The sequence below is a fragment of the Paroedura picta genome, chromosome 1, assembly GCF_049243985.1.
Source record: "Paroedura picta isolate Pp20150507F chromosome 1, Ppicta_v3.0, whole genome shotgun sequence".
In the NCBI taxonomy this organism is placed as follows: domain Eukaryota; kingdom Metazoa; phylum Chordata; class Lepidosauria; order Squamata; family Gekkonidae; genus Paroedura; species Paroedura picta.
The window spans coordinates 33184175-33196257 of NC_135369.1; the positions used below are offsets into that span (position 1 = coordinate 33184175).

Sequence of the window (12083 nt, forward strand, 5' to 3'; positions counted from 1 at the left end):
TGAAGCTAAGCTAAATCTTCCAGAGGCAGAATATCCATGAAAAGTTTCTCTTGGAGAATAGGGGACACTGAGGAATAATATAAGGGGAGGTCTACAGCAGGAAGGATGAATCAGCGGAACTCACAAGTTTTGTTTGGATACAATCCTGTGTCTACTAAAATAGAGAATATACTGAAAAAAATTTCTCTTCAATTATAGGTACAGCCACAGTGCAGAAGTTCAAGTGCGCCTTCAGTTTTTGACATGTGTCTTTTCAACTCTGGGATCACCAGATCACTTCAGTATGTTCTTATTGTACCAGTTTTTTAAAGTAAACTTTGTGTGAAACTCCATGTTAGTCATAGTAAAAGTATCAGTTAAATATTCGCCGGATAGATGGACAAATACCAGGGACAGAAATAGCAGAGCACTTTCAAGAAACTGTTCTTTAAAGACCCATGATAGTGAAGTGCTGTTCTGCAAGTAATTTTTTTACCAGTTCTAAATAGACAATTTAGATTCTATTTAGTTTCAGATAGTAACATAGGCCAAACCAGCAGATAAATGGTGATGTGGGACCAGTAAGGGGCATGCATTGAACAGTTGTGCTAGTTGCAGGTATGCCTTAAGAAGAAGTTAATTGTCTTTCACCAAAACCTTTTGCTGTAGTCTTGAATATGCAGTACAGCTTACAGTTAGAATATATAGCTTTAAAATGTAGAATGCTAATATGTGGGAAAGTCCTTATTCATCAGAAGCAGAATTTTGAGCCAGAAAGAGTTCCTGTAGCTGTTCCAGATACTGCTTTATAAGGGAACATTCGGACATGTCTGAAATGGCAAATTTTCTGCACATTGAATGTTAACATGTTGACAATTGTTTTAACATAGTTTTGTCCTTGAAGTGCTAGCATTCCATGTACATGTAATGTTCACCTCCAGACTGGATTATTACAACTCATTCCACGCAGGGCTACCCTTGAAGCTGCTTCAAAAACCACAAATGTTTCAGAATGTGGCTTCATGAGTCCTTAAGGGCAGTGGTCCCCAACCTTTTTATCACCGGGGACCACTCAACGCTTGACAATTTTATTGAGGCCCGGTGGGGGGCGGGATAGTTTACTCCTCTACTCTCAACCACTGCCCTAACGCTCTCTGATCGCTATGGTAATGTTTAAACATCCCTTCAAAATAAGATACAGACACGCCACAATAATGAAAATAAGAAACATTTTATTTTCGTGGAAATTTTAACTCACGACAATGACAAATCAGTGGGAACCCTGAGCTTGTTTCTCTGTGATGAGATAGTCCCATCTGGGAGTGATGGGAGACAATGACACCCGAAGTGTGTTGTAAAGGGCTGGGGGGGATAAAGTAAAGGGCCGTGGGGGGAGGCGTCCTTCACGGCCCACCTCCAATGTGGCCCACAGGTTGGGGATCGCTACTTAAGGGGACTTAGTGGAGGGCACATATGAGACCTGTGCTATCTCAACTGCACTGGCTCTAGATTGGAGACTGATTCAGATGTATGGTTTTCATCATAATCTTTAAAGCCCTAAATGGTCTGGGACCATTATACCTGTGAGACCACCTCACGGTGTACAATGTCCCAAAGAGTTTTAAGATCTCTGGCTCCAAGGAGATTAGATTGGCCTCAACCTTATGGAAAACTCTTTCAAATGAGATCAGAGCTCTATGGGACTTTGAGCATTTCCGCAAAGTAAAATGAAGCTGTTCTGCCTATGGTTGATCCCAAAACAACATCTAAATTATTCTGGCCTCTTGTCAAAGTACCCAGGTAAAGTCCCCCCACACACACATACCCCCCTTCTCTCCTCCTTACCCAGTAAATAGAAGAACTAGGCAATGGATTTTAATTGTATCTTAGTAATTGTTTATATTTTATCTGTATAATTTATTTTTATATGTGATTTTAATTTTAATGTGATGTTATCCACCCTGAGCTTCAGGAGATAGGGTGGAAACAAGTATAATTATAAATATAATTATAAATAAATAAATACAGAGTGCATTTAATTTTGATGAAGTATTTCAACATCCAATTTATTAGCTACCCTAGTGGTACAATCCAAGAGAAACTTTTTCACATTTTCTATCACTGGAAAAAGGTATCCTTATCTGTTGTGCTGCCTCCATATTTGACTTTCTCTTCTATGGCTTGCTGTTAGCTAAACCTACAAACCTCAGAATTACAGTATCTTACTATTATTACTCCTGGGTGATTACTGCTGACACACAATTCATACCAGATTGCCATGAAACAGAGGTCTGTTATCACTGAAAAGCAATTTTATGATACATAGTAATAGTAATGTTGATTATGGTTTTTCTGTGTGCTTTAATCGCTAGGGTTGAGTCTGGAACAAGTTGACATATTGTGGCATTGTTTAGTAGAAGATTCTGAATGCTATGATGATGCACTACACTGGTTTTTAAATCAAGTACGAAGCAAAGACCAGCATGCTATGGGAATGGAAACCTACAAGCATCTTTTTTTAGAAAAGGTAGGAAAATGTACTCATTTATTATGTAACAAATTAGTGTTTGTTTTAAAACATGCTTGATCATGACCATTTTTTTCTTTCCTATACTGATTTAAATTTTACTTTCCTATACTAAACTTTTTTAGATGCCCCAGCTAAAGCCTGAAACAATTAGCATGACTGGATTAAATTTATTTCAACATTTATGCAATTTGGCACGATTGGCTACCAGTGCATATGATGGTGGCTCAAACTCAGAGGTAAGCAAGAGTATTGCTACAGTTTTCCTTATTTCTGAGATTTAAATTAATCTTCAGTAAATTGTCAAAAGACTCTAATGTGATACTTACTGAGCAGTACTAATTAACTAATTCCATGTAGCATTATTATCTTAGTGTGAGATCTACTATCTTGTAAATACGAATAAGAGGCTTCTTGTTCGAAAGGGGCAACAGCCAGGAGGACACCTGTGGAGCATGTGCGGTCCGCAAAGCAGAGCCAGCCGGCCTCTCCTGCTCCACAGCAGCCAGGAGACCCAGGAGTGTGGCAGCCCATCCATGGTGGCTGAGCTGCCAAGGTTGCCGCTGCACCCGCGGCAGAGCGTGGCTGGTGGCCTCCGCCCGCTTACCAGTGACAAGGAGGCCTCAGAGTTTGGCAGTCCAGTCATGGGGGCTGAGTCACCAGGGCCAGCACAGCCAGTCTCCCTCCCCTCTTCCAGCTTATCTTCTGTCATCTCTTCCTCCTCCAAAGTGCCCAGAAGCAGGGAGGGGGGGATGGGAATGGGGAAAGACTTGTGATTGGCTCTCAGTGGGGGAGTGGCATCTCCCTATTGGGGCATATCTCCACTGAGGGCCAATCCAGTAGTTTTTGCATTCTCCACACACAGCCTGAACTGGAGCATTATAGTCTGCTTAAGAATGTATGTGGAACAACACAAAAACAAAAATGTTAATAATAATCCTGTTTTGGCAAGTGTCCAAACTGAAATGTTGCTTGAAATCCTTAATTGCTTTGTGATTAATATATTTTAAGGAATGCTTACTCCTATACACATCTACCTGGCCACTGTAGTCATCTTCTGAGGCTTATGCTGTTCTCAGTTCCCCACCTTCTGAGGTTAGGTGGGTGGCAATCTGAGAGAAAGTATTTTCAGTCATATCACTGGAATTATGGAACTCCATCCCCAGGGATCTGTCCCCCTCCTCCCATAAGTTTTAATTACTGTTTTATGTATTTTAATTTTGACTTTTATTAGTTATATATTATCAGTTCTTAGAATTCTGTTTTTAATTGTTAGCTTCTTTGGCCCTGATTTAAGTAGAAAGGTAGAACCTACATTTTGCAAATAAAGAAGACTGAATTAAGACACTGTGGCATACTGATCAAAGATCAGATGATGTTAGATTAGATGATGGAGAGGTGATTGAGAGAATTTTTACTGAAGAGAATATTGGTGGGTTTTATCAGATGCACCATATGATATTGAGATGGATGGAATGCTGACCTTAAATCTAGGAGACTTCCATCTTGGTCTCTGCTCAATTTCCAGAAATTCTCTCTCTCTCTCTCCTCTCTCTCTCTCTCTGGAATAAGATGGCAGGTTACAGAATAAAAACCCCATACAATAAAATTCCCATTAAAACCCCCATTAAAATTACAAATTACATAACACAAGCACGGCAGCAAAAACAAGCCCTAACCCTACCCCGCCGGGGCAACAGGGTAGACTCTGCTGGACTGATGGAACAAAAATGTGGTGGCATGTAGGTCATGATATGAGTGTGGCATCTAAAATTGCAAACATTGTGGAGAGGGAAATCAGGTAAACATCTTAGGGTAGTAGGGGAGAGTCTGGCCCAAGCACTGTCGTGCAACACATGTGGATAAATGCCTATAAATGTATAAAGTGTGTTGTGAACACTCAGAAGGAGGAATGTCAACAGGTATGTTGACAAAGTAGTTCATGTTTCTGTCCACACTTCAGGGGCATTGTCAGTTCTAGGTGGACAGCTTTGAGTTTTATCTATTTTGAGGTGGGGAGGAGACTATTTCTTAAGCAGCTCTTTGGACACTAATGGCTAAGTGAATAACTAGTTCTTCATTTCTTTCTGCAGTTATGTGGTATGGACCAGTTTTGGGGTATTGCTTTGAGAGCACAGTCTGGAGATGTGAGCCGTGCTGCTATCCAGTACATCAATTCCTATTACATTAATGGTATGCAATGTCAGTTTGATATAAGGTTGGATCTCAGGGGCATTAATATACATCCCAGTTCTTAGTGGGGGTTTATGGTCATTGTGAACTCAAAATATTTATAGTTTATAGTGCTAGTGAACATTCACTTCTAAATTGTCTTTCAGGTAAAACGGGTCTAGAGAAAGAACAAGAATTTATTAGCAAGTGCATGGAAAGTCTAATGATAGCGTCTAGCAATCTTGAACATGATTCACACTCAAGTCTCACCATTATTGAACGTGGACTCCTTATGCTTAAGACTCATTTGGAAGCCTTTCGGAGAAGGTAATTTTCCCCCCCATTGGTTCGGGGTAAGATTTGTTCTCTGACCTTGTCAAATTACTGTATTATAATAAATGCTGCTTGAAATGATAATGGTAAAATAATTAATGGGATCAAATCACAGCTTCATGATTTGAATAGTATTCACTGTGTACTGAATATAAGAATTTTTTATTATTTATTTATTTTATTTATTTAGATTTATATACCGCCCTCCCCGAAGGCTCAGTGTGTAGAGAATTTCAATAGTGATAGTGGTGGTAGAAAGTGCTGCCCAGTCACAACTGATCTGTGACAACCCCTTAGGATTTTTAAGGCAAGAGACTTTCAGTCTTGCCATTGCCTTATCTGTGCATTACAAGCATAGTATTCCTTGGAGACCTCCCTTCCAGATAGTTGCCTGGTCTGACCCTGCTTAGCTTCCAAGATGAGATTGGGTTAGTCTGGGCCATTTGGTCAGGGCAAAAATTATCAATAGTGTATATAATTTGTTGCTTCTTTCATGTTTCCGATTGTTACATTCCCCTCATAATCCTTCTGTCAAAATACCTCAAACTGTAAAGGCAGGGATACAAAAAGTTATTTAAATGTATACATGAAGATTGCAGTAGCTCAGTGGAATTGTTTGCTCTAAACCAGTGGTTCCCAAACTTATCTGGCCTACCGCCCTTTCCAGAAAAAATATTACTCACCGCCCCCTGGAAATTATTTTTTTTAAAATTCTAATAGTTATTCATCGCCCCCAAATGCACCTGTGGCCCATCACCGCCCCCCTGGATCGCTGCAGCTCCCACCAGGGGGCGGTAGTGCCCACTTTTGGGAATCACTGCTCTAAACCAGTGGTCCCCAACCTGTGGGCCGCGGCCCGGTGCCGGGCCACGAAGGCCATGGCGCCGGGCCGCTGCTCCCTCTCCACGCCCCCCCCCCCCCGCAGTAAAAAACTTTCCGGGCCGCAAGCTTGCGTCCCAGGAAGCTTCTTACTGCGGGAGGGTGGGGAGAGGGAATCAGGGCCGGGCTGCGCATCGCGCATGCGCAACCCGCACGGGCGCGGACCGCGGGCGCAGACCGCTGAGCGGACGTGGCCCAATGCCCTGCCGGTCCCCAGCCTCAAAAAGGTTGGGGACCACTACTTTAAACCAACAGAATCTTAATGTACTTTCGAAATGCCCTGGGCATGTGGGGGGTACTGTTAAAGTACAGTTCTCTTGTACTCTGCATTTAAATTGTTGTATTGTGCAGTCCCACATGGAAAACTGTACATCTGCAAGCTGGCCACCAGCAAAAAATACCAAGCTAGCATAGCAGCAGAAAAGGGAGGATCCCCTCTCTCTGGAGGCATTTTTCACCTCGCCATCACATTCTCCAAGGTGGGGCTCCTCGGTTCTTCCTTTGCCACCACCGAAGAAAAATGCTTTAAGTTAGCTCTCTTAGTGTTTGTGCAGTAGTTAAGAGATCCTGTTTTTCAAAATAATATTAAGAGACTGTGTCAGAAATGTTTATGTTTAAGAAATGTGCTTCATATGAGATGAAAATGATGAAATCTGATGACCACAAGGTATTTGTTGGCTGCTTGGGTGAAGGGCACAACATTTCAGGCTGTGCTACATTCCAGCGATTTACGCCAAAGGGAAGAGCTGATAGAGATTGAAAGCTGTGCTGTGGGAAAGATCACTCATCCCTCAGCAAGGAGTTGTCAGGTGTGATTAATAACCCGCTTCCCCAGATGACTACTGTTCTGAAAGCAGGCTCTTGGACCCCAATAGTATGTTCAGCTCATTTGGTTCCATGCTCAGATTGAAGCAGGGTCAGGCTGCGGACACCTGAAGCGTCACCCATCAAGCCTTCTTTGGAACTGCCTGCAAAAAAGGAGAAGTCCAATCACAAGTGTAAGTCCAAATCTTCGGGCTCGAACTTGACAACCTTCCCAAACAGCCTCCCCAAGCAGGATCCAGCTGAACTCCTCAAATCCCATCTCCAAGTTATACTGCTGCTTCTAGATCACCCTCACCATATGTGTTACCATCCACCCAAGGTCTGCGCCCTGCCTCACTTGGAACCATGGGAGTTGGAACCAGTACTGTGAAGCCCTCAGAACAGGATGGTTGGTTTCATCTGAGCAGCTACCAGAGGATTTAATCTTGAGATGGAGGACCACACTCCCCATTGAGCTGGTCTAATCACCTGAGACCATTCTGAATCCCTGAAAACAACGATAGGCACTTCATTTCAGATTCTGAGGTGGCCTTGCAACTGGTTCCAGTTCAAGACACTGGTGATTCAGGAAAGGTATATTCTACCAAGGATCTTGGCTTATATGCGGATCAAATGACAAGGATAGAATCATTGCTTTATATAAAGTCATTCCGATCGATACCAGACTTTGTACCCAGATACTCCAGAGTCTGTGGCTTTTCCTCTTATTCAGGGGATTGTAGGCATGACTACCAGCCTTTAGGCTAACCCTGCCTCGGTTCCAGCCATGGCTCAGCTAGTCAAAAACATGTATAAGCTGCAACATAAGAGTTGACCCTTCCTCTTCTTGCACCTGTCTGCATCTTCGATCATCACCAAAGAAATGCAGGTCGAAATCAAATCAGCATCAGTCACATGGTTCTGAGAAAAGCGCACAGGCTTTTAAACCTGATTTCTGAATGAAGGCTCATGGCAACTTACTTTCCAGTGTTCGTGAATGGGTTGTCCTAGTTTCTGCCTTTTTGGAAGGTGATTACTTCTGACAGTTGGGTGTTAACTATAGTTGAACATGGTTATTTGTTAGGTTTTGAAACTTGTCTCTTTTGCAGCATTTTAATGCAGCTGTTGATAATATATTCTCCAAATTACGTGGAGAATTTTGGAATATTATTTAATAAATGTGCTGGTCAGTCATTGTTTCTCTTGCACTGAGTCTCCAATAGGATACTATTCAGGATTTTTCCTAGTTCTGAAAACGAATGGTGTTAAGAGGCCCATTTTGGATCTCAGGGGCATTAATTATTTCTTGAGGGTCTGAACATTTAAGATGGTCTCAATGCAATAGATTGCCTGTTAGACTCCTGGAGTTTGTTTTGCAGTCTCAGACTTACAAGATGCATATTTTCATATTCCTGTTTATAAAGACCATAGGATTTCAGATTTGTAGCAAAGTGCATACTGTATGACTATAATGTACTCCTCTTTGCATTATCCACTACTCGTAGGGTATTTACAAAGTGCCTGGCAGTGGTAGTGGCCCATTTGAGATACCAGGGTTGTTTAATCTACCCATAACAAGATGACTGGCTGTTTACTGCCCCAGATCCAGATACATTGTGAGTCCATCTTACTCTAGTCCTGCGAACCTGCCAAAACTTGAGCCTTCATGTTATTTGGAAAAAATCTCATTTGGAACCAGTTCAGGGGGTGGATTTTATTGGTGCAACTCTGGATGCTGTACAGGTTTGGGTCTTTTTGCCTGTGAGTAAGTGTTTCAGGATTATGGAATTTGCATAAAATTTCTTGGCTTATATGCAGCAGAGTGCTGTCAAAATTCAGTCTCCTGGGCTTAATGGCCTGCATAGTTTTCATGGTTCCAGAAGCTTGTTTGAAGACGCCTCCCCACCAAAATTGGTTTATTCAGTTGTTTAACCCCTCCATCCACTCACAGAAATGTCACTTCTCAAATCCTAGATTCATTTTAAGAAACCTTGTATGTTGGACTTTAGAGGGGTCCCCCTGGAGTACAGTCTGTGCAAGTGATTCTGACCATGGACATTTCTAAGTTAGGGTCAAAGTGAGTATATGTATGGAACTTGGAGTGGTAGAGAGTCTTCTCTGCATATTAATGTATTAGAGCTCAAAGCAATCTGAATGCCCTTAACTCCTTTGCAGATATACTTTGAGTAAAGAATATCTTGATTCAAACAGACAACAAGACTGCCTTGTCATACATGAACAGACAGGGCATTACATACTCATTACACCTGTGCCAGGAGACTGTGAGGATTTGGGACTGGGCACAAAAGAATTGGGTTGCCCTACAAGTCATGCATATTGCTAGGGTTCTGAACACCATAGCAGACTCTAAGCAGGCTGACAGATCATCACTATGAGTGGTTGTTACACCCCTGATATCGAACTCCCATTTTTCAGCGTTGGATTTTTTCTGGAAGTGGACTTATTTGCCACAAGAGACAACTCAAAGCCCCCCCCCCCAGTTTTGCTCAACAGTGGGAAGGGATCCTCTATCTCTAGGGAATTTTCTTCAGATGCAATGGAATCTATTACTACTGTACGGCTTCCCTCCTTTTCCTCTGACAGAAAGGACAGTAGCCAAAGTGGTAGAGGACAATTCCCATTGCATGTTGGTGACCCCATTCTAGTCCAGGCAGATATCGTTTCAGGTCCTTCAGCAGAGATCTAAGGGCAGTTTCATACACCTGCCCCTAGACTGGGACCTTCTAGAGCAGACTTTCTCAACTGGGTTTCATGAAACCCTGGGGTTTCTTGATGACCCTGGAAGAGTTTTCCGAATGGATGGAAATTAGTTAATTTTAAATATTTTTTAACTTGTTAAATGTTTATCAGGTGAGGTGACTGTCTATTGTCAAGTCAACTCGCTCCCTCCTCCCAAAATGGCCAATGATGGGCCTGGAGGCAGTGGGAAAGGGAGGGACTGGTAGGTGTGTACACAGCTATGCTTCCCACCCATATTTTGCATGAGTGCGCTACTTCTGGAGGTACTCAAAGCCTGAAGAATGTTTCAGGGGTTTATCAATGGTAAAAAAGTTGAGAAAAGGTGTTCTAGAGTTTTCAAGGGTCCCTAAATATCACATGTTTGGTGTAGTGTTTAGTAGTGCGGACTTCTAATCTGGCATGCCGGGTTCATTCTGCACTCCCCCACATGCAGTCAGCTGGGTGGCCTTGGGCTCCCCGCCCACTGATAAACCTGTTCTTACCAAGCAGTGATATCAGGGCTCTCTCGGCCTCACCCACCTCACAGGGTGTCTGTTGCGGGGAGAGAAAAGGGAAGGTGACAGTAAGCCACTTTGAACCTCCTTCAGGTAGAGAAAAGCGGCGTATAAGAACCAACTCTTCTTCTACATCCAGAGGTCTCTCTGCTCAAATGGACAGCTTGGCTTCTCACACCAGAATAGATAGTCCAAACCAGTATTTGGTGATCCAAAATGATAGAAAACCTTCCTCAAGAGCTTCTTATAAGTTCACAAGTTGCAATGTTTTATTTATTTTTCCTGTTCGCCAGCAAATATTTTTGACAATTTGTTATGTTAAAATGGTCAGGCTTATCAAATTCATCTGTCAGGGTCCACCTAGCAGCAATCACCTCCTTTTATGCAGTGTTAAAGAGCAGCAATTACCTCCTTTTATGCAGTGTTAAAGGCCTAACAAACCTTTACTCTCTGCTCGTCTCCTTGATGCTGCAATGGTCATTGTCTCCAGTTCTCTTTTCTGATGAGCCCTCCTTTTGAACCTATGGCTTCAAAAGGAAGGTAGTCTTCTTGGTGGCTATCACATCAGCAATACAGGTTAGTGAATTAACAGAGCAGATTACCCTTTCATTAAATTTTACAAAAATCAATTTGAGACCCAGTTTCAAATTTCTGCCTAAGGTAGTCTTGTCTTTTAAATCAGGACCTTTCTTTACCTACCTTTTTCCGTGTCTATTTCCCTTGCCAAAAAAAATTGCATTCTCTGGATGTTGAATGAGCCAAGTTATTTCACTTGAAAAGATCACATTTCAGGAAATCTCGATTATTTGTTTTGCGGGTAAAACTAGGGGCCCAGCATCTTCACATTCAATCTCCAGCCGGATTGTGTTTGCAGTTAGACTCACCTATAGCAAAGCAGGTGAAGAGTGCCCTTTGTGTATCACAGTACATTCTACAAGAGCCCAGGCTACGTCTAAAGCTTTGTGAAGAGGTGTCCCTTTGGCGGAATTTTGTAAGGCTTCCATATGGGCATCAGCAGATACCTTCACTGTGCTGTTGACATCAGTATCAGGAAGGAGAATTTGATGGGAACAGCAGTGCTGCATTCCATGTTCCAATAAGCTTCTCACCTTTCTCAAGGTATGTCAGCCTGATAGTCTGCCATGTGGGAATGCACAAGACAATGACAATGAAAACAGAGTTGCACTTGCCTGCAACTGTTGTTCATTGAGTTGTCCTTGTGCAGGGACACATCTCTTCCCTCCTACTCTGCTATGAGCATCTGTTTATCCTCCTTGTGATTAAGGGGGTCCCCTGTATCTGGGGCGGGCCATTTGGGCTTTACGCCACATGATTTACAGCAGCAGCCGCCCTGGAGAACTGAGAGTGTGTGAAGGCCCGCCCTGGAGTACATGGCGCTCCAGAGAGAGAGGTTTCTCACTTTTCTGTTGCTGTGCTAGTTTTATATTTTTCGCTGGTGGTCAACCTGAGCATGTGCAGTCTCCCATGTGTGCCTGCACAAGGACAACTTGATGAGCAATAGGTAAGTGCAATCCTGTTTTTTTTGATCCTGATCAAGTCTATAAAATCAACAATTTCTAAAACATTTAGAAAGCCATTGGAATTCCTTTTCCTCTAACGAGCATTGGCTTCCATTTAGCACTCTAAGCCAGCTGTAATGGGAACGCCTGAAAGCTTCCTAACAATGTTTAGGTAGCTCAGTTTGTTTAAGTCACAAATTGTCAGCACTTTAACTGCTCATGTGATATTGCTTCCTCATCAGGTTTGCATATCATTTAAGACAGTGGCAGATTGAAGGTACTGGCATCAGCAGCCATTTAAAAGCATTGAGTGACAAGCAGTCATTGCCTCTTAGAATTGTTTGTCAGCCAGCTGGACTTCCTGACAAGGTATGTGCTGATAATTTTTATTCCACATGAGCTTTATTTGTGCTCTGTGTCCTTTGGTTATTCTGCATTAAGCTAGCATGTTCTATTTCAGATGACAATTGAAATGTATCCAAGTGATCAGGTAGCAGATCTAAGAGCTGAGGTTACTCATTGGTATGAGAACTTGCAAAAAGAGCAGATAAACCAACAAGCTCAGCTGCAGGAGTTTGGACAAAGCAGTCGGAAAGGAGAATTTCCAGGTAAGTG

At 42.5% G+C, this 12083-nt stretch overlaps 1 protein-coding gene across 4 annotated transcripts in view; it reads left to right on the plus strand.

The window, feature by feature from the left end:
- USP34 (ubiquitin specific peptidase 34) overlaps window positions 1-12083 on the plus strand; it is a 136094-nt gene that overhangs the window by 67986 nt on the left and 56025 nt on the right. For 2 of the 4 annotated variants that reach the window (XM_077332835.1, XM_077332845.1), the window contains exons 21-27: window positions 199-281; window positions 2352-2506; window positions 2632-2745; window positions 4600-4699; window positions 4846-5005; window positions 11711-11837; window positions 11914-12076. In XM_077332835.1, the coding sequence (XP_077188950.1) occupies window positions 199-281; window positions 2352-2506; window positions 2632-2745; window positions 4600-4699; window positions 4846-5005; window positions 11711-11837; window positions 11914-12076 (902 nt within the window). The remainder of the gene's footprint in view (window positions 1-198; window positions 282-2351; window positions 2507-2631; window positions 2746-4599; window positions 4700-4845; window positions 5006-11710; window positions 11838-11913; window positions 12077-12083) is intronic. The other 2 variants (XM_077332852.1, XM_077332861.1) reach the window with 1 other exon arrangement.